This window comes from Lonchura striata, chromosome 1 (assembly GCF_050655825.1).
Source record: "Lonchura striata isolate lonStrDom1 chromosome 1, ASM5065582v1, whole genome shotgun sequence".
In the NCBI taxonomy this organism is placed as follows: Eukaryota; Metazoa; Chordata; class Aves; order Passeriformes; family Estrildidae; genus Lonchura; species Lonchura striata.
In genome coordinates, this window is record NC_140703.1 from 15,732,093 (window position 1) to 15,758,215 (window position 26,123).

Genomic DNA, 26,123 nt, shown 5'->3' on the forward strand with positions numbered 1-26,123 from the left:
GCATGCTTAAAAACTCCTCTTTGAAACATCACTCAGCTTGGAGAGATCTGGGAGAGAGTCAAATGAGAGAGAAGGATTTCCAGTCCCAGAAAGCCTCACCATCCCCCATCAAAGGGGAATCAATAAAAACAACTGAGAAAGAAATTCCTCCTAGGACTAAAAGCTTCATGTAAAACCCTTTAAGGGCTTCCTTTTGCTGAAAATGCTGCTTCCTTATTGATCCCTTCCCCACTCCAACAGACATGATGGAAACTGAAAATGCTGCCCAAGCCCAAGATTTCAAAGTTCAGAGGAGACCAGAATACATCCTATTTTTCAAAATTACACTGCTGTATTATATTCCTTCCAGCAGTTATACATAAGTTGTCTTTCTGCTACACTCTGAGAAATCAGTGCAATTGACTCCTTAACAGTTTTCCTATCAGGGACAAACACTCATAAAATACCACACTCCACCCTCCTGACAACTCAGGATTTAGCACACTGGTGCTCCCCAGGTTTTGGGGTTTTTTCCCAGTTGCCTGGAAAACTGCATGCCCCTCTTTTTTCCTGCACCTTTCCTGTTAGTATCTTCCCTCCAATTTTGAGGAAATTTTCCAGACAAATAAATAGCTCCCACAGCAGATCTGCCTTGCACCATGCCCATTAGGGAAATTCTGGCACCAACTTATTTTTTCTGAAGAACAAGTTTGACAGCTGCTTGTGCCACAGGATGCAAGAGAAGGGTGTGATATCTGAGCTATGCTTTCATAGCTGCTCCATGGCTTTGCCATTTACCTCTGGCTCCCTGACTCAGTCTGAATCAAAGACAGGAGCCTTCAGCAAACAAAATCAAAGTACCACACCCACGAAACATTTTCTGTCTTGTATACTTAATTCCAGATGATTTCCCAAGTAATAATTCCACAGTTAGTCCATTCTAACCGTGCTCATGATGTGTTCTCATCGTGCCCAGAGGTGAATATCCAGCAGGGATATCTGAGTAACAACTGAAGGACACGAAGTTCATCCATCAATTAAAGAAAATTGCAAGTATTTCAAACCAGATTTTGCTACATGCCAAAATTATTTTGGGAAATAGCACTCCAACAAATTGTGCCCGGGATCTCATTTCTTTCTTCATTCTTGTGTAAAGAATGGAAGGCTGACAGGGCTTAAGGACCATCCCTCCCCCTGCTCCAGCCCTGCTCCTGGAATTCACACATTCCCAGGGCACTTCTACACACTGCCTCCCTTTCTTCACCCCACGCTCCAGAAATCCTATCTGGGTGAAGGGACTGGAAGGAGAGGCTGACAGCAAAAAGAAGTCAAGACTACAACACGCACGCTTCCCTCCCTTGCATTGCTCGCAGGTTTCCCTCTGAACCCTGGGTGTCAAAGCATCCCAACAAATGTTTTGGATGGGAGTTCAAAGTGACACAAGACCAGCAATATTGGGAGAGGCACAAACCACCACTTTTGTGCAGGAAAGCCTCCGAATAAGAGCTCGGAGGGGAAGGGTGGGGTTTTGTGCAGATTTCATTCTTGATGGTTTATTTTATCACCCCCTTTGCAAACACTACTCTCCCACTGTGTCTGACCCAGATATGAAGAGTAATAAGGCTAAAACTGCAGCCCACTAAACCATCTTGAGAAATTACCTAAAACTCAAAGAAGCTGAGTCAATGTCCTCTGTCTGGCCAGCTTAGACCAAATCTACATCTCAAAGCTTCCTCTGAAGTGATGTCCTCATTGACAGACTGTCCTCCTATGATCAGCCCTTGTCCTTCTCCCAGTGTGCCATATAAGCAAGTTCAAATCTTAGCAACCACGTCATCTAGAATAATTACCTTAGCTGTGGATACAACCAGAAGTCAGGCTGCTTTTGCCTAGACACAGACACATCTCCTAAATATGCTGCAGCCTCTTACTACCAGCAGAATATGAGTATGAAAGCCTCACCAGCTCAAAACCCCACCAGCTTGGTTTATTGAATCATGAGAAGAGCCCTTCATGCACTCATATGCGCACCAGTGTTACAAAAACAGCTCCCACTGCACTTCCCAACAATATAACATGACAGAAGTCAGAGTTAATATGCATCTCTGATGATCCAAATCAATGCCATCCATCTCTCCCTCCCTCCAACATAGTATCATGACAGGCACGTTTCTATAGAAAAGTCATGACAGGCAGGCTTAGTTACAGCTGAAGGTAATGGTTTCAGCAAGCAATTGAGGAACAGGATGTCTTCCTGGGTACTGAAATTCCTCCCAATTTGTGGAGCTTTGTAGCTCAGCCACAAGGGACCTCTAAGGTCTTGCAATGGCAGGATACACTTACTGAGCTGGCTGAAATGTTACCCTGACCTGACCATTTTCTGCAATTACATCAACAGTGAGGTGTGCTCAGGGAATTTAATGCTATGCTAATAGAGTCTGTTTTGGAACAGAAATCCAGTTTATATTAATGCTCTTCCAGAGCAGCCGCTACTAACAATCTAGTGATACAGCTGGCAAATGCAGCTCCATACTGAGAACGAGCTCTGAGCCTGCAGGACCATAAAAGCTGCATTAGTAGAGAAAAACCCAGGGGTTATGATTACAGCCAATTCATTAAACATCTTTCTGTAAACAATCAATAGCACAAAGGACACAAGTACCACCAAAGAAGACAAGCACAGCTCTCAGCCATCACACCATTTGTTCTAAAGAGTAGGTATTCCTGAGACACGGGGAAATCAATAGGAAAGCGTCACAGACTTCTCTCCCTCTCTGGCTCAGACCCACGGCTGCCAGGTTCTGTACCAACCTGATGTCTGGAAGTCTATCTGGATAGGGTTGGATAAGCCATTCACTGCTTCACGCCACATGCCACCACCACCCGGAGACCAGGCGGTCACCACGCAGCGGTAGAGCCCAGCATCAGAGATCTGGGTCTGATACATCCTGTAGCGGAACTCGTTCTCCTGGACCTTCTCCAGGACCACCCCATCCACGCGGGTCTGGTCCGTCCAATCTTCCAGCCGCACCACTGAATCCTGGTTCAAGGAGATGATGCGAGTGGTTCCGTTGGGATTCGACTGGTCCGCGAGGGGCTTCTCGGCTGTGATGAGGACGGAATAGCGCGGCGTCTTGATGTTTTTGGAGGACACTTTGCATGTCATCTCAAAGGTGTGGCCTGCTACAAAGAATGGCTTCAATTTCACCGCCTCCACTGTAAGTGTGTAATCTGAAGAGGGAAGGAAATAAGCAGCAAGAGAGGATTAACAAACAGGTAGGAGTATTTCTGCAGCACTATTCAACCTGGAAGATTACAGACCAACAAAGTTTCTCCTTTGGAGGAACAAATTCCAACATATTTATCTAAACATGTGGACAGCCCAGAATGCTACTCAACAGTGCACACACAAACAAGTACACAACAGTGTGGGAAAGATGCACAAATTCAAACAAACACCAAATACTGAACAGTTAATAGAATACACAGGTTGTAACAAGACAAGATCCTCAGGATTGCTTTATTCAGGAATAAAGATATTAGACAAGATTCAGAGTCCCAGTTTTATACTGGATCTGAAAGAGCACCTTCAGTGACGGGGTAACAAGGGCACTGCTGAAATACTCATGACTAGTGACAAAAGCTGACACTTGCTGAATTGGCAGAACTTAGTGTAGAATCTTTTATTTCCCTTGAAAATCCACACTAATGGCATTCCTAATGGCAATCCAGACACATTCAGCTGAAAACACATGACAAAAGTTGGTGGTAACAGAAGTCTCCACCCCACTCATCCCCATACATATTTACACACACCTCTGCCTCCATATCAGCCTTTCCTTCTCTTGCTTTTCATACATTTACTTGCATACAAGCCTACCAGAAGTCTTGACATTTCCCATGTGACATCAAGAATTCCAGCAACACTTACTGCTTAGCTTCCTTCCATTCTCTACTGGCTTCTCAATCCCAAGAATCCCTTAATTACAGGGTTTGGGAAAATTATACCTCTCAGAGAATAGCTCCAAGACACACAAAATATAAGAGCTCACAGTGAGAAACTGAGAAAATGAGGAGTGACTGAAATCAGAATCAGATAAAAGGGAAAGGGAGTTGCTAGTTTTCTGTCATTGTGACGAAAAGACACCCTGTACATCAAGGTTCTTAAGGAAGGAGGGGCTGGGGCAGAATACATAGAAGTAACAGTATTGCAAAAATACAGCAAATCCAACTCTCTGGACTTACTTTGCTGCACCATATTCTCCTCTCCCTCTTTTATGAAAAAAAAAAAAAGAAAAAAAAAAAAAAAAAAAAAAAAGAGTGTAGACCTGTTAAAGAGCTCCACAGAACCTCTTTATGCAAGACAAAACTTCTCAAGAAAAGGGAAATAAGCAATTGTGAGACTGAAATACATTTCCCAAAACTGAACTTAAATGCAGTAATATTTATGTCCTCCCCACAAGAGCAACAAGATACTTGTCAAGATTACATTTTGCAGTGTTTTGCCTTCAAGCAGCAGTTTTCACAATGAGTAAACACAGCCCACAAGATGAGAAACCCGGTATGACAACTTTAAATCAGTACTGTATAAAGCAGATCACAGTACAAAGCTATATAAAGAAACAGCAGGAGCAGTGAAGGCTGAGATGCTTCTAGTGGTCTAGCTGAGCACAGAATTATTTGATACTCCACACCAAACCCCCCTCACACTTCCACCCACTAAGCAAGTGACAATACAAGAGTTGCACATTTAGGCACTCAGGGTACAATCATAAATGAAGTTGTAGAGCGTCAGAGTCATTCTCCTCTCCTTTGTGAAAAAGACTCATCAGATATCAGATTCCAGACTTCAAATCCTTTTTTTTGGTCCTCATTCTGTGTCTATGAGACTCTGATATTTCCATCTTCATATGGCTGCAGTATTTAGGAGCCCAGCACAGATCAGCTTTTCACATATTTTTAGGAATATAGTAGGCAATTATATTTTGTCCCAAAAGCAGAAGCACAAACAGCTAGTTATACTTTTCTGGCACATATTGTTGCTTTCTAGGCCATATGAGGCGGCTCTGGGCAAAAATCCCTCCTTATTTAAATGTTCTTTATGTTGTTGATCTTCACATCAAAGCACTGGGTCCTAACACCAGAAAGGAAATTCTACATTTGGTCTCTGGTATATGTACTTAAGATTAAAAACCCTACAGCTGAGATAACTCTCCCTACCATCTGAGCTTCAAACACCTTAAATTCCACTACTCCTGACACACAGGTCAGGCAGCAGCAGAAACAACAGTGTCTTGTCCCCAAAATGGACAGAGAAAATTCTGTCCCTAGACATCCTTTAATGGTTTTCCACTTGAAGGCAATAGCAAATGCTTTTACTAAGTATTTCTGCTAGAGGAAAAGGAGAAAGGAGTGGTGGTAGCATGGGACAACAACAGAAACACCATTGGTAGAGTGTGGAAGAGAACAACTGAGGCCCAGAGATGCAGCTGGAGAACAGTGATAAGAGTTCAAAAGGGTTAGAAATTAGGATGCTGAATGGAGAACAAGGAGATACATCCTTATGGAAGTTCTTTCAAAGCCTTTTTCTACCTTTAAAAATCCATGAGATCCTTAATTTGGATGAACACACAAGGCAGAGGCACCCCCTCTTCTGTTAGACCTTAAGAAATCTAGAACAGACTAGAGAAGGGGACACACAACCCATCACATACAAGTGCTGAACGTTTATTTTTGCAAAAAAAGTAAAAAAAAGTTCAAAGGGATGCTTCTATATATGCCATAATATTAGAAACCTGTTTTACCAAAGTAAAACAACAACAACAAAAAGGCTCCATATCCTATCAACTAGAAAAACCTAGATCAGTATTCTTAATATTCTGGTTCTGTGCCAATATTGTTCTCCTTCAGCAGCAGCAGATGAAATGTAATTAGCACTTCTTCACCCCCACCTAGAAAAGCATGTAGCTGTCTGTGTATATAAGAGTGCACACTATGAAAAGAAGGGCAGCCCAAAAATTTGGCAATTATCTTAGAAATAACAGTAATCTGCATAGAAATTTAAGAGGGAAAGGAAAGTCTCTTCATATTTCCTGTGTTAGCAGAAATTACTCATCAGATCTTGCAGCAAAAGATGAGCCAGAGAGGTCAAATTAATGTTTTTCTTCCAAGAACTGCAGCCTAAGGTCTCATTTCTAATCTTTTGGGAATTGCCAAGGAAGCAGTGTGTGTCTTGACCAATACTCCACACACTTGCCTGTCTGTATACACGCCTGCAGTCCCATGTGGAGTCTCATCTCTTTCTTGTAAAGCTCCATTAATGAAAAGCACAATAAAACACACCCTGCTTGGTCATATACAGGAGGCTGCAATCTTCAGTTTATTCTGGAAAGCAGAAGGGGAAGAGTTCCTAAGTAAACCATACCCAAAGCTTGGGCACTACTCCAAGACAGAGGGCTAGCAACAGAAGAAATCCTAGCCAAATGACTCAAATAAAATTTGAGTAAACTGTACTTTGGAGCCTGGCAGTGCAAGCTTCTGCCTTCCATCACTGGCCAGTCCAAGTGGCTAAGCCACACTGTAATTCTCCTGTTGCTCTTCTACCACTAAGTGTGTGCTCAGCTTCAAGAGCACTTCCTGGGTAGTGACCAAAACCAGTTTTCACCTAATCTACTCCAGGCAAATTTCTAGAGAAGCCCAACAGCTACAGGGGCAAGGAGACTTTAGAATAAGCAGCAAACACCTTCCCTGCACTGCTCTGACTCCAGCTGGAAAGGCAGCACAATGGCCAGGGCTGAGAGCAACCTCAGAGCCTCACAGCCCTACTGGAGGCTGCTGACAAGAATCTCAGTGTTCATAAAGGCCTTTCATCCCCAGTGCACTGATGAGGCTGCAAGTGCAAGGAATGCAGCAGACATTAAGGCAGGGACAGCTTTGCTGTGGTGGGAGGTGGCTACAACACCCCAAGGCACAGCTGCAGCCCCAGCAGCTCTGGAAGCACAGCAGGCACACCAAAGCCGGCACTGCAGCCTACACCTGGACACAGGAACACACACCTGACTGCAGGAACTCCTGTCCCTACAGCCAGACTGGCACATGCACACTCCAGCTTAGTGCCATGGGGATTTCTGTGCCTGGGGGGAACTGTGTGTCTGTGATACATCAGCAGTGATAAAGAAAAGTAGGTGGCAGAAATATTATCTGTTCTCTATTTGCAGGACTGTCTGAAAGGTTAGGGCACCCTCGCTCCCAGTTAAGTGTGATGGGAGGGCCCAGGTAAACATTCAGGACAAGTAACATTATGTTAAATATAATTATTTTGCAAATTAAAGACAGAAGTATTAACAAAACGCCAAATAATAGTACCTTTGGGATTTGGAATTTCAATTAAAAGATAATGTTTTCTTCTGCTAAGTACTCCATGCAGATCCAAAGTTGACAACACTGGTTTAGGAAAAAAGCATTGATTTTTTTCAATGCAAACAGTATCTGTGTTCTAAATGTAACTCAATTTCAAATAAATAAATAAAATTATCTTTTAGAATATCAAACTTTTTTGCTGGGTTGAAGATCATTTATAGAGCTAGTAAAAAAAGGTTTCCTCCCTTCCTTTACCCCTTTTCACTGACTGGAATTTGTACTCTAAATAAGCAAACCATAATACAACTGATGTTTTTAATTTCTGAGATGAGACAGGGATGACTTCTTTGTCACCTTGGCAGGGGAGAAAGTAGAAGAGGAGAAAAACATATCAGGCAGACTATGTCAAAAACAACGGTGATCTATGATAGCAATTGGCTGCATTTGCAAAGCTGAGTAAGCAGAAAGATGTGCGAGCATTATTGGCCCCCATAGAATAAAATAGAAAACAAAGACAATAAAACCCCAAGTTCAAATGGGCAAACACACAACTTATTATACAATGCCCAAAAAAGAGTTTTTTATATATTTACATGATGTTTACATTTTGAATAAAGGCTCTGAACACCCCTCTTTGCTGTGAGACCCACAGACACAATATAAACCCATTCCTCCTTTCTCAAAAACTCAGAACAATTGTTTTCAAAATGAGATTTCTTCAACGTCCTCCCCCAAAGCTGTACTCTAAAATAAACAAAGAAGATGCAAGCAATGAAATAGATGGAAGAAAAGTGTGTATAGGCATAAGCTATGCACGGAAGAGGCAAATTTCTGTTCTCTCCTTAGGCAAACACGTGGGAGCCCGGCTGCTGGCTTTTATAAGCAGTGGGAGCAGTTAGGGACTCAAATCACCAGAGATACTTGTCAAAACAACAGTCAGAGAGCACAGGCAGCAGCAGATTAACTCCTTCATAGTTGCTGGCTAGAGCAGTGGGCTCCCAGCCGAGTCTGGAGCTCACAGGAATAGGATACGGCTGGGGACACGGCACACAGGGAGAGGCATTTGGGGCTGCACTGCTAAAGGGGGAGTTGATGGGTGGAAGAGAAGGGGAAATCAAACCTGTACTTCACCCTCCCCACCTCATATACATACAACATTCTTTTTCAGGAGGGGAAGGTTTGTGTAGGAGAGCTCACTTTCACATAATAAATCCCCCAACCCCAAGCTTTGCCAACAGAACGTACTTTTCAGCACAGGGACTGTAACATTTACATTTGTGCTGCAAAATTAGCAGAGTTTCTGGAACAAAACCAGAAACAAGGGAATGTTCACACCTGTCACGGTTTGTTTTCCCTCAGAAATGTCAACACAGGCTGAGACTTTTCAACTCCAGCTGGTCTCTGTAGCTGCTCCGAAGGCAACAATCCATTACACTGGCATGCACATACACACACTCCGTGTTGTGGCATAACACTGAACTAATTGTGACCAACATCCAGCATTAATGAGACCTCTCAGTCCTGCTGGAGAAGTCAGCTTCAGGGGTAAAAAAAAAATACAAACAAACAAAAAAAAACTCCCAAACCTTTCCCTGGACCACATGCTTGGAGTAACTGAGCAAGCAGCCCACCACTTTTCTCTCCACTGAAGCAGAGGCACAGCAGAAGATTTCCAATTTGCTGTTCAGGGATTATCCCTAAACAACTTCAAAATTATTTCAAATTGTTTGTCTCTGAAATATAGTTCTCTGTCTGTGCATGCCTAAGCTAGATTGTTAAACAAGTCTATCAAGATAAATGCAGCTTTGCTAAGCACAGATTTTTGACAAAGACATTACATCTTAGGTTATCCTAACCTTTCTGAAGCTTTCCAACAGATCCTCTTGCATGACTTCACTCTGAGCCAAAACAGTATCACTCTAAAGCAGATGCAGGAAACATAGATCCCATTTTAAACCAGAGTTAAGCAACTTCAGGTAACGATTAAGCTTCTAAAAATGTCCCCAGAATAAGTTATATACTGACTAGAGCTAGTTCACTTTTCCCTAAAAAAGGTCAAGGTCCAAGCAAACCACTGAATTACTTTTTTCAGCTACCCACTTAGTTTTTGATACGCTGGTAGTACTATGCCCATGAACTTCCTCAGAAGTGCCCTTGTAGAAGAGAAAAATAAAACCACAGCTCCCAAACTGTCAGACAGAGAAGACAAAGTGACATTCCTCTTTTCACCCCAGTATAACCCTGCTGTTAGCAGCAAGATGCACCCTAAAGAGACCAAAATACTCCAAGCCACAAAAGTGAGCAATGACCACAGCAACACTGCTGGATGCCATCCCTGCCACTTGCAGCCCAGCTCCTGGAAGTCTCAGCAGCTTGATGGAAACTCTCCTTTGATGGTGTCTCTTCCTTTGCACTTCCACTCCAAACAGTTGCATAAAACTGGTAAAGTAGGTAATGATGTAAAATAAAGGAGTGAAGTAAAGCAGTTATTCCCCTCCACAGATAAAAGGTCTTTAGACAAGATGGCAGTGCTTTTAAACCTTCATCAACACCAAACCCCATTTCCAAAGCCCATTAGCAGGCCTTCTAGCTGACAAGCCTACTCTCAGCCACCCAGGTGTAAAGTTCCTACCTTGTGTAGCCCAGAAAATATTGACAGATGCAGAAGACACATCTTTGCTCTTCACCCAGCTGTTGTTGCGGTGTCTACTCCACGCCGAGATGACACAGAAATAATCCCCTCTGTCACTCTCTGAAGTCCACTGGATTCTCAAACTGAAGGTGTCAGCAGACTTTTTAGACAAGATTATTTCCCCATTCTGAATCCGCTCTCTGCCCCTGTCCCCAAGCAGCAGAGTCCAGTCTGCATCCATGGAAGCCAGGAGTTCCTCTGCCACCACGTCGTCACCGGGCAGGCGCTGCCTGTAGTACCAGGAAACGGTGAAGCGGATGTTTGCCTCGGTGTCCTGGGCGTTTGTGATCCTGCAGTTGAGCTCTGTGGGGTCATCTGAAAACTTGGGTGTTTTAGATGCATTCAGGAACACGTCATAGTCTGGTTCTGCAGGAGAGGAAACACAGAAGAAAACAGGTTAGGAGCTACAAGAAGGGAGAAAATGTCAGACTAATTTAAAAAATACACTAACTTCTAACATCCAGTTTTAGCATCCGAGCTAAGAAGCCAAGTGCCACGATATGCATTTTTCTTACAAGACTTTGGAGCTTGGACTCTGGTTCTCTGACTTTCACCAGTCTGACTAGGTACCCCTAGGTCTGCATTTCCAAACAAGACACTCCATTTCATAGGTCTAGTCAGACCATTTCAGAAAAATCAGGACTAATAGATCTTGTTGAGCAAAGATCAGGCCTCCTTTAGACCTGCCCCCAAGAACCCACCTGTGGGTTCAATTTCAACCCAGCCAGCCACTTTTTGCACTTGTCAAATACCTGGGGCAGCAGGACACTGGCTATCTTCTAGTTTTGGAATGACCACAGAAATCCCATTTTCCCAATATCCCTCCAGGATAAGAGGCTATCTCCCATCTTGAAAAGCCTTCTTTTCCACACTTAACCATCCCATCATGTCTCTACAACAGTTTAAGAATGGTAAAAACCAGCCAAACAGTTCACCCACCCAGACACCCAAACCAGGGGACACGGAGCACCACTGGCACTGCCCAGAGGCAGCAGCAAGAGCTGAGCACAGTAAATTTCAGAGGTCAGCAGTGTAAGTACCTAGGTCAATAAATACTAAGTAGAATAAGAGTTGAAGATGTGTAGATTAGAAAAAACTTCACAGTCTGCATAGAGAAATATGGGCTGTGCAGCTGTGAGGCTGGAATATCTCATGCTGGAAAATCAGTGCCTGAGTTTCATGGGTTAAAAATGGGGCTGTTGTATTTAAATCTGAAATAGCTGGCTGCCCAAAGCCTAAAAGCGATAAGGGAGCCGCATGACTATTTTCTCTCAGACTACAGAGATAGTAAAGGAAAAAGATTACAGCAAGAACCTCACACCACAGAGGAAATACATATTTATTTACTAGTATTAGAATATTTTTGTCTTGCTGTCTACTATAATTCAGAAAAATGACCAGCTTCCCAGCTGTTTGGCCAATACTCATCACACGGCTTTTACAGCCTAACTGTATTCAGCACTCTGTATTTATTTCCTGCTTTATGTTTTACTTGGCATTTTGCCCTCCTAGAAACAATTAACTGAAGCTATAATTGGGACAAAGAAGGCAATCCAAGGCTAAAACTTAGGCTTAGCTCACCAACAAGCCAAGATAATAAAGCATCTTAATAGAACTGCTGTGGAAACTCTGTGTGCATATGCACTTTTGGACTTGAGATGCAAAGGATAAAAACAATTGTAGCAAACAAGCTGAGCTGCCTCTATGTCAGCCTTCAGAAAAGATCTCTTACCAGTGTCCTTGCACCTAGCAAGAACAAGGGCAGCAATACTCACCGGACCCCAGAGAATCTGGCAATACTGGTGGTGAGTTTCTATGACATTAGGCAACATAAAATCATAAAAGCAATGCTTACAAAGTCTGTGGTACCTACTACCAGTGAGCATGTGGAGATTTCTGCACATTTTCAGGGTAAGGCAAAATACAAAGAAAATGCACAGAATTTTGCTACAACCAAAGCACAGATAATTATTGATGGCCAAACCCCACTTTTAGTATAAGGCCCCTTAGATCCTACAGCTACACTGGTCTTCTTTCTCATTCACAAAAGAGTAGTTTATTCCAGGGCCTCATGATGTATTGTTCACACTCTACAACTCCCTTACCATTCCCCCTTTGCCACGCCTTCCCCTCAAAAAGAAGGCATTCAAGACCAGCTAATATTTTCACAGCAACAAAGACTATGAAAGCAGATGCACTTCTCTAGACAGAGGCACAAGAAAGAAAAAGCCACAAGAATCCCAAGTTCTTAGAAAATTGCTTGAGATTTGTTTTATTTGTGGGCAGGGGAAGGACCCTAAGAACAGAGTTTCTCTTTGATAGCACCACTCCAGATAGGCGCTTCACCCTGACAGACACTCAGACAGAGGATTTAGAAGAAATAAAAGGCTGGCTGGATAAACCTCATTCCTCCACTCTGTCAGCTGTCAAAGAACAGCCTCACTGACAATTCAATGACTTAATACTCCAGGAGCTCTTAACTTCCATTAAGAAAGAGGAGTTGGTGAATTCTGGATGCAGTTGAAAACCTCAAATATTGAAAATTTATTCTGCTTTCCCTCTCCCTAGCAACCAAGCATCTGCAACTGCTGAAAAGCAGATATTATATTCTCCTGTTCCCAATAATAATAATTATGCTAAATTAGAATGGAAAGAGTAAAGAGAAGTCCTACAGCTACAGGCATGGCAAGAGAGCACATGAGTGTGCAAGTGCATCTGCACACACATGGGCACACGTGCATGACTGCACATGCAGACAAATGGGGAAAGGAGGGAACACTCACAAGTTAAATGTCCAATGTGAATGGCTGAATGAGGACAGGAAATGAAGACATTAATCACTTGTGCACTTCAGTACACATTACAAGTGTACTTGGAGACAGCCACGGCTCAACTGCTCTGCACAATGCTAAAATGCAACATTTAAAGTCATTGTTGGTGGGATTTAACCTTATGGCACAGCTATTTATTGCTGAAAAACAGGCTCTCTATATGCTAGCCTCATTCAGCACTTTCATGTTGGAGGAGCTCTGCCTTTGTAACTGGATAGTACCACCAGTTTCTCATGACAGGAGGATCTGAAAGGGTACATTGAAAGGGTTTGGGCCTGGATGTTTGCATCCAGTCAGAGCTGGGAACAGGCACTAAGCACTCCAGCTCTGCCAGCTCACATCCAGCTTCATTCATGCTTCAAATACCACCAACACCCTGTACAATTTAGCAGGTGCACATACCTTACCTACACCATTCTACAACATCCTGAGTTTCACTGCCTCTAAACTGAAGCTATTATCTCCTCAAGAATAAACTAGAGAACAGATAGGTCTAGATATGTCAGCCAAGCCAATCTGTAAAACAATAGGCTTTTTAAGAAATTTTACCAGAGTTTCATTTTTAGTAATTCTCCCAGGTAACTCTACTTCTAAGAATATTTGCATGAAGAGAAATACATGTGAGAGAGAGATCCCTACATATAGATAACAATACATTACCCATGAAGTCTGACAGCACAGTCACTCACCCAGTGCGGTCACCACCACACTGACTGGTGCAGAGGTCCTCTCCACCACCTTATGCCAGCTCCCATTGTGCAGTGGCACCCAGATAGCAGCTTCACAGAAGTAGTAGCCGGAGTCCTCCACATCCACATCACGCACCAAGAGGCGGTAGGAGTTCCTGTCCACATGGCTGAGGCTGATAAGAGTTGAATCACTGACAACAGAATCATGGTCCATGCTCAGTAAGAGCTGAGCATCTGACAAGGTGTCATCAGGTGATGCAGAAAAATACCACATCACCTCTGCTTGGAAAATACCACTTCTGTCTGTTGTGATGTTGCATGTAAGGTCCAGGGAGTCTCTTTCGGTCACAGACACATTGCTGGTTGAGATGACCACATCTAGAGCTTGGAAAGAGAGACAGAAAAATTCAAACAAAAAATATTTTTTTATTTGTTACTTTTAATAAACATAGTTCACTCTAAGTTACCCAGGACTTCACATTCTATAACAGGAGCTTCTGAACAGCCTCAGTAGTCCAACCTTTAAATGCTTATTGGAAATTGAGCTGAATGATCTATTACAAGAGCATACACATTATCAGTCAAGCAAGGATGTGTGATGAGGGCAGAGGGGAGAAAGGGAGGGAGAACAGCATTTTTATAACCCAACAGCAACTGGTCCATGAAGGCTTTGTCTCATCCACAGACTGCACATCACCTTGCACAGCAGGAAAATGTGTACAGGATTTTTCAGTCTCATAGGAGGGTCAAAGTGTTTTGGGACTATGCTTCAGAAGACCAAGCATCTACAGAAATCACTAGGAATTACATTGGAACTCAACATGGCTTCTGCTGACATTTCTGAGCTCCTTGAACAGATCAGATTTAGAAGAGAAGCAGCCATGGCCACACACTGGAGTCCTGACTGACCTCAGGTGTGCTGCAACATGAAAGGGAAGCAAACAAAAGGCAGCATTAACTCACTACACTGCTAATTTCTTCCCTTACTGCTCAGAACAACACACGCTGGAAACTTCAAAGCAACACCAACAGCCACACCAAATACAATTAGCAACCACTGGCCTGTGAATATTTGTAATATATGTATCACATATGGTCATAGCCAGCATTAAAAAAGGACCAGATACAGAATATTAAAAGAAAGCTATGAAATCACAGTGTCAAGACCAGGCTACCACGTGTCTTCACTTGCTCATTCACTCATTCAACACTGCCTGAAGATTAGATCTGTCTCAGTGCAGCACCACTCCCACAGTGTGTAATGCAGCTGCTCCTAAAGCCTCCACTGAGGCCGATGGACAGGGCTGCTACAGGAGTGGCTCTTCTCAGCACGAGCAAGAATAAATCTGCTGCTTTAAACCAGCAGCTGTGTCTCTGCTGAGATCAGTGAGTTCTATGTAAAACCATGCTCTACTACAGAATAGTTTCCCATCTGCATAAACTTCCTCAGACTATCATCTGGAATGAGACACAACACATGAAGACTAGAGCCAAACTGAGTAGTTAGAACTATTGCCAATAAAACCAAGCAATGCTCATTCTCACCCCTCACCACCTGATAACACAGCAGTCAAACTGGACAGAGGGTAGCAGGCCCCACCTGAGTGCTGAAACCAAATCCAGATGAATCTCTCACTGGGACTTGCCTCACTGTCTTATCACAGGATTGGAATCAGTGGGAAAGCCTAGCTAATTTAACAGACTGATAGCAGAATACAAACTAAGACTCATCTGCAAGGTTAAGAGCAGCAATTCTCCAAGCAACATTTCTGTCTTCATGAAAGTGATGGGCATTCACAATCTGGCAATGTATGCACATAGAGGGACTTGGAGAGAGTTTACCCATAGGCATATAACCATTTACAGCTCAAGTTCTTTTAGCATGCAAGTGCAGAGATTTCAGATGTCAGCACAAGATGCTGTTCAAGTCCTTCTACAGGATGTGTATAAAGCATTTTGCTGGAGAATAACCTATCCCCTTTAGCATAATTTTAAAAAAGCCTTCATGCCCCTGACAAAGTGCCGATGCTGAGCTTAAAATGAAGGCTAAAACACCTGATAAAAAACAAAAACCCCCACAACAAACAAACCACACACCCAAACCACATCAAACACCTGTACCACTACTGGTCTTGGCTACCTTCACGCTTCTTTTCAGCCACTGATTAAACCCCACCTACTTGAACCAAATGCTGCAAAAGTATGACAAAAATCAAGAATTACAGCTCTTAATTAGGCAAGTCCTGTGTCACAGAGCAGAAGAGAGCACCTGCAAGCTTAGCTGTGCAACAGACACCCTGAAAAAGAGGGGGCAGATTGATCCTGTAAAATTTCACAGGCTAAGTACCACCAAGACACTAAAACTACATCCAAATGAGCCAATAAAAAAACCCCAGACTTCTGGGTCCTCCCTATAGTGATTAAAGGATTACAAAAATGAAAATATATCTTTCCTGTCTGTACAGTTCTAAAATACTGTGATAATCTCATATTTCTGAAGGACCATCACTGCCTGTTTTTCCACGTATTGACTGATAAGGTGCATCACCCCTGCTCTCCCTCCTCCAACCAGCAGTGATAATGTTAATGCAATCAAGTGCTTAGTGCATCTAGTCCTGAAATCTGTGTGGGCACGGATATCTGGATATCCTCAGCACAGCACTGCATGTATTTTTGTCTCTTTAGCCAAGCATGCAATGATGTGTTTAACAGAAGCATTACTGTCCTAGACCCCTGCCAACACAGCAAAGCAATCAGACCAGTGATAAAAATCATCGGGTAATTTGCCCTGTTAAATTATCACTGCCTTTCTCCTTTCTCTTGATCTTTCCACGCTATTTTAATAACCAGCATACAGAAAAGCTTCACATCTACCACTGAATCACAAGCCACTTTCACAGGGGAGATGCAGCTGTTTAGCACCATAGAACCCTGTGTTAATAAGACAGCAAAGGGAAGGCTCTGGGTGACCAGCCGTTAAATATAATGTTTATTTAAGAAATACAAAAACCATGAGTCCTCTGATGTGAATGAAGTATGAGATAAAATCTGTGTCTAGGCATCTAAGAGGTTCCAGGCAATCCTTCCATGCCATCAATCCCCTTTTCTCCAAAATAAAGCTAGAAAAATTATGTCATGGATGTAAACAGGCCAGCTATCCCAACAGCACTCCAGGTTCAGCTGGAACACACCCTCGCTTCGTTCAGCTGACCCCAAAGCACCAGAGCCGTGACCACAGCCCACAGGAACACTCACCGGTCCTCTGGATGGACACAGTGGCGATCTCCACGCTCTTCTCCTGGATCTTCTGCCACGAGCCATCCGCCCCTCGCACCCACTCGCTCACGAGGCACCGGTAGGCCCCGCCATCCGCGGAGGCAGCCTGGGACACGGATAACCGGTACGTGTCGTTGGCTCCCGTGTCCAGGCGGACGTCCCCGCTGCGGTAGCGCTCCTCGTAGCCGGGGCCCGGCTGGAACTTGCCCTCGTGCGTCAAAGACAGGATGTCCCGCCAAGTGGACCCGCTCTTGACCTGCCAGGTCACGTGCAGGTGAGTGTGCTCCGGCGAGGTGCTGGTCGCTGAGCAGCGCAGCTTGAAGGAGTCACCCTCAGACAGACGGAGAGATGCCGAGGAACGAGCTTTGGAACCACTCACGGACAAGCCGTCAGAAATAACTATTAGAGGGAAAAAAAAAAAAAAAACCAAACGATGCAAGCATCATAAAACAGAATCAAGTAGAGAACACCCACAGTGAGCTGTTCAGGTGTGAGGCAATAAAACCACCACAGAGCAACACCTTGCCAATCATTCCTTCTCCCACACACAAACGTATTCCAGGAAGAAGGAAATTCAGCTGAAAAAGCACTAAAGGAAGTGCTGTGCTTTAAACAAGCCAAGACAAGAATTCATTTATCCTTCCACTCACTTTAGTTTCTCATCCAAACCTCATCATTTTGACTATTCCCATACAAAACTAATCTTGAAATTCATGTGAGTAAACGATAAGACATGGGAAAAGAAATAGTGTCCAGATTAAATACTGAAAAATGCTAAGTGATAGAGCAAAGCTAGGACAAGACCATAGTATCAACGTGCTAAAGGAGAAAAGGTAGATTAGCTCCTTCATACAGAAAGATCCCTGAATGACACTAAAACTGAGAGAGAAGTCCGTCTATGGTTTTTACCTGAATTTAGCTTCTCTACCCAGAGGCTTAGGGACATTAAATATTTGCAGACATCTTCAGAAAACCCACCACTTAGTGTTTTATTTACATATTTACTAGACAGAAAAAAAAAGGTGGTGTTTACTATAAACAGCCTCTCTTCACTTCTTCACCTCACTTGCCTTTGCTATCATATTTCCCAATTTTAAATTCTGGCTTTATGAGAATTAAAGAGGAATAATAATAAGAAGAAAAGAAACAAAAAATCACAATGATTATAAACAACAGAAAGCAAACATTCTTAAGGGTACATCTATAATCAATATCAAAAACAAATTTAAAGCACACCTCACTCTTCAGAAATACCTTTCACTTGGACCTCTGCATCATAATTTCCCTGAACGGTGGCATCAGTGCTGGGCGTGGAACATTTGTATCTCCCTTGGTCAGATGGCTGGATGTTCCTAATCACAAGTTCCACAGCATCGTTGCTGCTCCGTCTCAGTTTGATATCCCCGCGGCCCACGCGTTTTTGGTACTCCTCAGAGGTGAAGGTAGAATCCCAGGTACTCACTATCCGCACGAAGTCAGTCTCCCGGGAGAACTCCCAGTCAAAGTTCTGTTCACTGGGTCCATCATAGTCACTAACGCTGCAAGGGATCGCCACCTCCGTGCCCACCACTCGAATGAGGGGACCTTTGGGCACTCTCACAATGCGCCCTCTGCAGAAAGCTAGGCAGGAGAATGAAGAACAGCACACAGTTAAGGACAGGCTTCAACCAGGAAAACACCAAAAATTAAATATGCCAAATTTGGGCATCCCACTCTGCAGAAAGCAAGAGCTAGTAAGAGCAAGATTTCCCATTAACATTTAATCTTACTGAAGCAGGACCTCTAAACACCCCATTTTTAGTGTGGGCAATCTTTTTTATGCAGCTTATCTAGTACCACATGAGGTAACAAAATACTGACTGAGAGAAAATTGTAAAGAGGAAAAAAAAAGAAGAGAATGAGCAATAGATCCAGTGGATAACAGTTTATCCACTACAAGGCAAGTGCTACGTAAGATGTTTAAACAACATTAATAAGTGGTTTTCATTACTACAATGAGGGCATAATCTAATCAGGAATTTTTATAAGACTTCTGCTGATACCACTAGAAAGTCTGACGTAGGAAATGACTTCTCCCCTAGACTGAGGGCCATGAGAATTTTAAGTTGACATTCTCCAAAAATTTGCATAGTCACAGCTGCCCTAAAGGATCCTGCCTTGTCAGACACAGGTGTGATTCCTTGCCCTCCAAATTGATTTAAAAGGAAGAACTGATTATAATGGACACAGTTTGCTTGAGTGGATTTCTGCAACCACAAGTTTCCTCTTCGGTGAGAGCCCAGAAGCTGGGAGCATGAGCAGAGACAGCTCCCTCCAAAGCAGAGGAACGCACAGTGCTCAGACCGTGTTTTCTGGGACCAGAAGGAAAGGACAACAGCAGTTTTCTGCAGAAGCTGGCAAAGCAGTGTGTTATGCTCCAGGAAGAAGTGTGAACCACTTAAGCCAGAGGACCTGGCAAAGACACAGCAAGAGACTCTGCTGGTTGATTTGGCTCTGTAGTCCAGAGAATAACCCTGGCAGCTGCACATGGATTTTGGCAGGTCCTTACTTCTCCAAAGAGCAAACTGCATTGATTCATAGTTCCAACCAGAGAAATCTCTTAAGAGATGGGTACTACCCAAACTCAGCCTCCAAACAGCTTACTGCAATCCACCACCACCATATCCATAGCAAAATATTTTAACAGCCAGGTAGAATAGAAGACAGAACACTGAAAGACACGTCTTGATACAATCAAGAAGACATCTCGCAACACCAGAAACAACTGGGGCAAAAAATTGATCTGAGATACCATAGAAAAAAAAGACAAATTTAAACAAACAACCCCCCAACACACAAAATACAGCATCTCACATCTGCTACAATTCACCAAGTCCGCTGGAAAGGCCACCAGCTAGTGACATGAACACCAATATATTTGCTGAGCCTTTCCCTCCTATCACTGTGCAGATCTTGCTGTAGATTAGGACTCCACTTGCTTGCTTCGGCCCATCATGCCAATGGATGTCCAAGTGTGGGCAGAAGAGTCTTGCGAACAGAAACCCCCTCACTGGGAACCTGCTATAAAGCACAGCTTGTCCACTCCAGAGCAGCGTGGAGAAGGGCATATTAAAGAATAAGATTTCTGTGGGCATTTAAAAACTACACACACTGAGCATGACTGCAAGAGAAAAAGTATAATTTTATGTGCAGTTACAGTTCAGCAAACAGTTGAACCAAGGACTAAAACTGCCTTTACCTCCCCAGTTCAGAATTCTTACTATGCTTTTCAGGCTGTTCACGTGTATAGGCTCAGTCATAATAGTCCAATTTCCTCACTGCCATGACCTACTAATTCAACATTAGTACTTCATTAAACTTATTTGTAATGCAGACTGGGGTTAATCTCCTACCCCTTCTATGCCTTCCAGAAGACTGTTATTATACACCTGATCGAGTGATTGACTAGTCCTAATAAGGAAGCTGGACTTTGCTGCACCATTCACATGTGCATTGGAGAGGAAAACCTTCACTGACAGTGTACTGCTCCACACACAGATGTCTTCAAGGATGTATCTCCCAACCCAAGCACCATTTCCTAAAATCATACCATCCATACAGAAAAACAATCAACAAAAAATAAAGCAAGCTACAGGGCTCTGATATACTTCCTCCCAAAGTCTTAAATTGCATTCAGTCCTTCAGTTTATCCTCTTACAGAAAGCGGTAACAGCAGCAGGTAAGCTTTAAAGCCTGACAGTCAAACCAGCTTCCAGCAAACCACTGTGAGAAGTCAGCCCAGGATCCTGACTGAGGGCACTCTTCAAGCACTGACATCTCTCTAGAAAATACTCTCTGGTGACACTAAAACAAGCAGACAACACTGTTCTGCATGTGTCTTCAGCTGTAGACCCACATACTGTGCACTGCACTAATCCAATCTAGAGGTGACAAAGGCATGACTAATGTGGCAAGGGCTGCACATTTATGTTTGAGATTAGCACCGACAGCTCAGTTTCTCTTCTTCCAAGGTCACTAAAGACCCTTTGACACTAAATGAAGGTAGGGGGTGATTAGCACCTTCCTATGAAAAGGCAAACCAAAGTGAAAGATAGGAGCACTCACCAGATCTGTAAAAGATCTGTAAAGCCACACCATCCCCCTCCTCACACCACAGTCCTACAAGCAATTCCTGCTAAACCCAGGGCTGGAAGGAAGGCAGTGGAACAGACTGCAGGAGAGAGGAGGGATGAGGTGTAACAGAATTTTATACTTGCCAAACAACAACATTTGTTATTGCTAAGATAAACCAGGATTCTGGTAAGGCAGGAGCAGAGGCAGCATCACCAAATGAGAGAATGAGACCCTCCTGCAGAGCAGCTGCTCTGTCCTCCCCACAAGTGAGGAGGAGCGTGCACAGGGCAGGCACTCCAAGGGTAAGCTGCATTTCTAAGAGACCCAGCAGGCTGTGAATTCAAGGTTTTGCCTCTGGTCCTGCAGCAAGGCTATCCCTAGAGACTAAACAAGGTGTTCTTTGCCGTGCATTAGGGATTAACATTTCATGTACCTGTGGCAGAAGTAGCTACAGACAGTGCTACAGACGCTGATCTTGGCAGAAGGTGAACTCCATATTACTGTGGCAGATAAGTGAGGAGCTTTTGCAAATATTTTATTCTTACACAGCCCTGTGTCACTTGCATACACTCCCTCACCTTCCCAGAGCAATCATGATACAAGAGCTTAAAACTATGTAAATTTGTTGGAAACATTTATTTTTCACGACACTCAATATATTTCACTGTTAACATAAGGTGATAGGTTCTTAAGGAATTCATCTGAATCCCATTTAACTATAGAAACAGATGGAGGAGGACAAAACTATGTATACACTAGTGACAGAAAACAACAGAACTTTGACAATTCTGTATTTCTCAGTAACACTGATCCCACCAAAGGTGTGTATTTAGTAAGAACTCAATAACAGGATCTGAGTTAGTGTTGGACATCAGATTTGCCTAAGCACAAGGTTAACTGTTAAATACAAAATTTTATTTTTATTGAGTTACCAGACCAGCAGATGAAATTGCAATTAACTATTTTCCAAAACAAAATGTAACAGAGCCCCCGTAAGGAGGACAGCACACAAACACAAGACATGGGATGCATTCCTTGGGTTCATGAAACAGGTGACAGCACCACCAGGCAACACTGGGGGTGTTTTGCAGGGCTGGGCCAGAAACAAAATGCAAGACAACCACAGAGCCCATGTGGGTATTTATCAAGAACTTGATTAGAGGATTCTCTCATGGGAATGCAAGAAATACTCCACCAGAAACATGGATAAAGTGTGGTTCAAGGTAGAATAATAAAACACTGGGGTCTGCCATGTTAGTAAGACAGGGACAAGACAGTTCAGACATAGTCAAGGCAGCTTTGGGCTAGTACTTTTTCCGCTAGCATGGTTTATAAATTTGTCCCACCACCCACATGCACCATCACATTGCTGGCATTAAATGAAATCCTTCCAAAAAGGAGAACAAGGAAAGCAGATGATTGAATACATGGATTGTGAAGTCAATCAGACTATAAATAGTAACCTGTCACTTTTAGAATTTCTACGAAAACAAGGCAGCAAAATTGTGCAGGACCTACAGAACAGGTAGTCTGTTTAAACTCTCAGCAAGCTACAAAACTCAAGGGAAGGGCTGGTTAAGGAATTCCCCTTGCACTGGGGATATGTGGAAAATCTTCCAGGAGCTTCATTTTCATATACATTTTGCATCTACGTATCACTTACAAAGGAACAAGATGAAAAGTAACCTGTGGAGTCGTCCCCAAGGCTGAGAAGGTATTATCGTTGCAAAAAACACACTTGTGCTTCAGCACTCTCCTTCACAAGGTGCTTCCTTCCAGCCTGCACTAGACAGCTCTATCTAATAAGAAAACATGTTCTCATAGCAGCCCAGAGAAGGAGGTCGCCTCCACATCCGCCAGCTGAAGGAAAATGCAATCTGACATGCAGCAGGAAGCCAATTAAAGTCAAAAAAGTAAGAGCTAACGAATGAGTAAATTGGCTCAGACTAAGCACTCGAGCCTCTGCATCAGAAAGACTTGGAACACACAGTCCAGCTCCTCAACCAAGGCAGTCACGGGAGACACAGCGACAACTTTGCTGACGCCTTTCATCTCAAAAGAGCTTTTCGAACAAAAGGTTGTTTCATTTGCCAACTGAACATTACCATGTCTGCGAAGGAAATACCCAGCAGCCCTTTCAAATTCATAACAGTTTATGACAGGAAAAAAAATACTGCAGCCAACTTTGCAAATGGTGGTAACGATCCTCCCTCCCTGAACTCCTCCATCTATTTCCAGTTGAAGCAACACTTGCTGCAGCATTGTGGGAGTGAATGGGCTGAGCAGGGACAACCCTTCTTGTGCCACACTGGAGTGTGAGCAATGGATCCCCTACCATTAAAGCTATTTCTAGCAAAATCCCAAACCTCTCACTTCTGTACTAACTGCTTAACTACTGTGTTTGTGATGTGTAAAGTTATTTTCCAAACTGAAAAAAAAAGTTATTTTTGCCTATTTTTCTTTTTAGCCCATCAGAGTCATGCCCATTCAAATACTCTTCTTCCATTTTCAAAAAAATAAATTATCAGGCACCTGATGGAGAGCATTCAGCAACTCTCCCCAGAGAGCAGGAAGGTGAAGGGACAGGCAACATGGCACACATTCACAGGCTCTCCTCTTGGGAAGGAGAGCCAAAGCATATCAGCACAGGAGATTATAATCCTTATCTCCAATCTGCCCCTCGTACCCTGGCCTATCCTCCCAGCTTCAATTATAATCAGGCAGCTATACATCAAGAATGTCATCAGTGACTATCTGGGAGAGGAAGAATAAGTTGTACCAAACATACCTACAATATTTGAAAATCTTTCAATACTGTTAAGAGGATTTTTTTTATATAAATAACATGATTTTCCTAGAAGATGCACATTTAAACAAACATTTTATGTTGGTATTTCCTCTGCTTTTTAAATGCAATCAATTAAATTTTCTATGCTACACTGTGTCACCTGAGAGGAAAAATCGGAGATTAAGCAGAAAAGGAAAGTTTTTGAAGTACCAGAAAGGCAGCTAACTATCAAAATTTCCATATTAGTCTCAAAAAGATAAGAAAAAAACAAAACTAGGTAAGTGAAATCCCTTACCATTACTACTTAATACATGACATCATCATACCTTTCTTTCCAGTGCAGACACACACACAGCAGGGATTGGGATGTATGCTAAATTAAGTGGTAGGCTATTCCTATTCTTTCCAAATTACAAAATTCAGATTGCCTTAACCAGCAGAAGGAACCCAGACTTTACAACCAGCCAGCCTTCACAAGGAAGAAACAAGGGGCTCCTTAAAAGAGACCAAATTTGATTCTTTATGTCAAAGCTGTAATCACCACACTAGCCTGGGATCATCTGAGGCACACAGGGCTCCCTCCATACCTTGCAAGAAAACAGTCGTGTTACACCTCTCTGCAGTACTCCTTTACCTAAAAAGTCTGATAGATTTTTATGGCTTGAAAGATCTCCAGCCTATCATCTGAAGATATCAGAGAAGAGCAAATGAAAGAGTCTGTGAGAGAGACATTTACATTGTTCTTTCCCAGGCGGCTAGGATTCTTTTTTTAGATAATGTAGAGCTCTTATCCAAAGGAATTAGCCTGGGTGTAATTGCTTAAAACCCATTATCTCTATCAGGATGAAGAAACGCATACTGCATCTTAAGTGGAGCCTCAGAAAAGCTATCAAACTGCAAGGCTGCTGGATTGCTCTTATCTCCATACCATCTGAGATCTCAGAGAAGCCACATCTCCAGCACAGGGAGAAAAAGCAAGTACCTTCCCAACCTAACTCCATGTATATACCATGTGGACTAACATTCACATGAAAGCACGTGAATGTTAACTTTGCAGCACAGGAACAACCTTCTTTCTTCACCACTCATCTCCTCACCCTCTGCCACCAAGCCATGGGATTACAAAAGCACCTAAACAAATCATGAGGCTTTCACTAGGGCAGAGTTCTCAGTTATCAAAGAACCACAGAATGGTTTGGGCTGGAATGGACTTTGAAAGATCATCTAGTTCCAACACCCTGACATGGGCAGGGACATGTTGCACTAGACCAAGGTGCTGGAAGTTTCAGCCAACCTGACCTTGAACATTTCAAATAATGGGACATCCACAGCTTTTCTGGACAACCTGCTCCAGTGTCTTCCCACCCTCATCATAAAGAATTTCTTCTTAATATCTAATCAAACCCTGCCCTCTTTCAGTTTAAAGCCATTATCCCTTGTCCTATCACTATATGCCTTGGCCAAATGTCTCTCTCCATCTTTCTTACAAGCCCCCTTTAAGAACTGAAAGGCCACAATATGATCTCCCTGGAGTCCCCTCTTCTCCAGACTTAACACCCCCAATTCTCTCAGCCTTTCTCCAAGAAAGGAGTTCCAGCCCTGACAGCAGTCAGAAGGCCTTACTGTCTAAAAAGACAGGAACATAAGAGAACAAGACTTCACCAGATGAATTACACCGTATCACAGCACATAGTCAGCAGTTCATCTGATCACTGCCCAAAAAGATTAATTTTGGAAAAAAAAAATAAAAATCACTGAACCATCTCATAAAAATGAAAGCCACATTCTGTCTCTCTCCTAAGGCATCTGCAACAGGCAGCATTGCCTCTCCTGCCATCTTGGGCTTTTGGGAATGAAGCACTGGTCACTTGTACAGCTCCTCTCTTTTGAAGAGAAGCTGACTGGCATCTTCACTCCAGCACATCACCCATCTCAATCCTGCGCCAAAACAAGCTAGAGGAATTTGCTGCAAATGCTTATGTGGATTACTTATCCTACAGTACAAGGAGAAGAGACCATTAAACTGCAGTGGAAGCTGTAAGGCAGAAGGCAGGTTGCATGTGCAAATAGAGTTTCAAACAGTACCACTGGCTGCAGACAGCACAGATCCCTCTCTACACCACTGATTCCCAGCCAAGGGGAGAGGTTTGCTCTTGAAAGGTAAACTAAGGCACATGGCAGGCAGAAGGGAAAGGAAAAGCCCTACAAACCTTTCCCAGGAGTGCAAAACAGGAGGCTACCTTGTAAAACAGAGTTCTTGACAGGCAGAGAGAACTGTGGTACCACCAGTCCAAAAAAAAAAAAAAAAAGCCAAAGAAAGAAACCCAAAAAACACCAACCACCAAACCACCTAGCAGGTAAAGATAACACTAAAGATCATGTTTTAGATTCCCTGG

At 43.1% G+C, this 26,123-nt stretch overlaps 1 protein-coding gene across 1 annotated transcript in view; it reads right to left on the reverse strand.

Moving 5' to 3' along the window:
- Nucleotides 1-26,123, reverse strand: part of PTGFRN (prostaglandin F2 receptor inhibitor) — a 65,200-nt gene that overhangs the window by 18,665 nt on the left and 20,412 nt on the right. The window contains exons 2-6 of the mRNA XM_021547923.3: nt 18,081-18,446; nt 16,806-17,225; nt 13,551-13,934; nt 9,971-10,396; nt 2,791-3,210 (exon numbers count right to left, since the gene is read on the reverse strand). Coding sequence (XP_021403598.3) covers nt 2,791-3,210; nt 9,971-10,396; nt 13,551-13,934; nt 16,806-17,225; nt 18,081-18,446 — 2,016 coding nt within the window. The remainder of the gene's footprint in view (nt 1-2,790; nt 3,211-9,970; nt 10,397-13,550; nt 13,935-16,805; nt 17,226-18,080; nt 18,447-26,123) is intronic.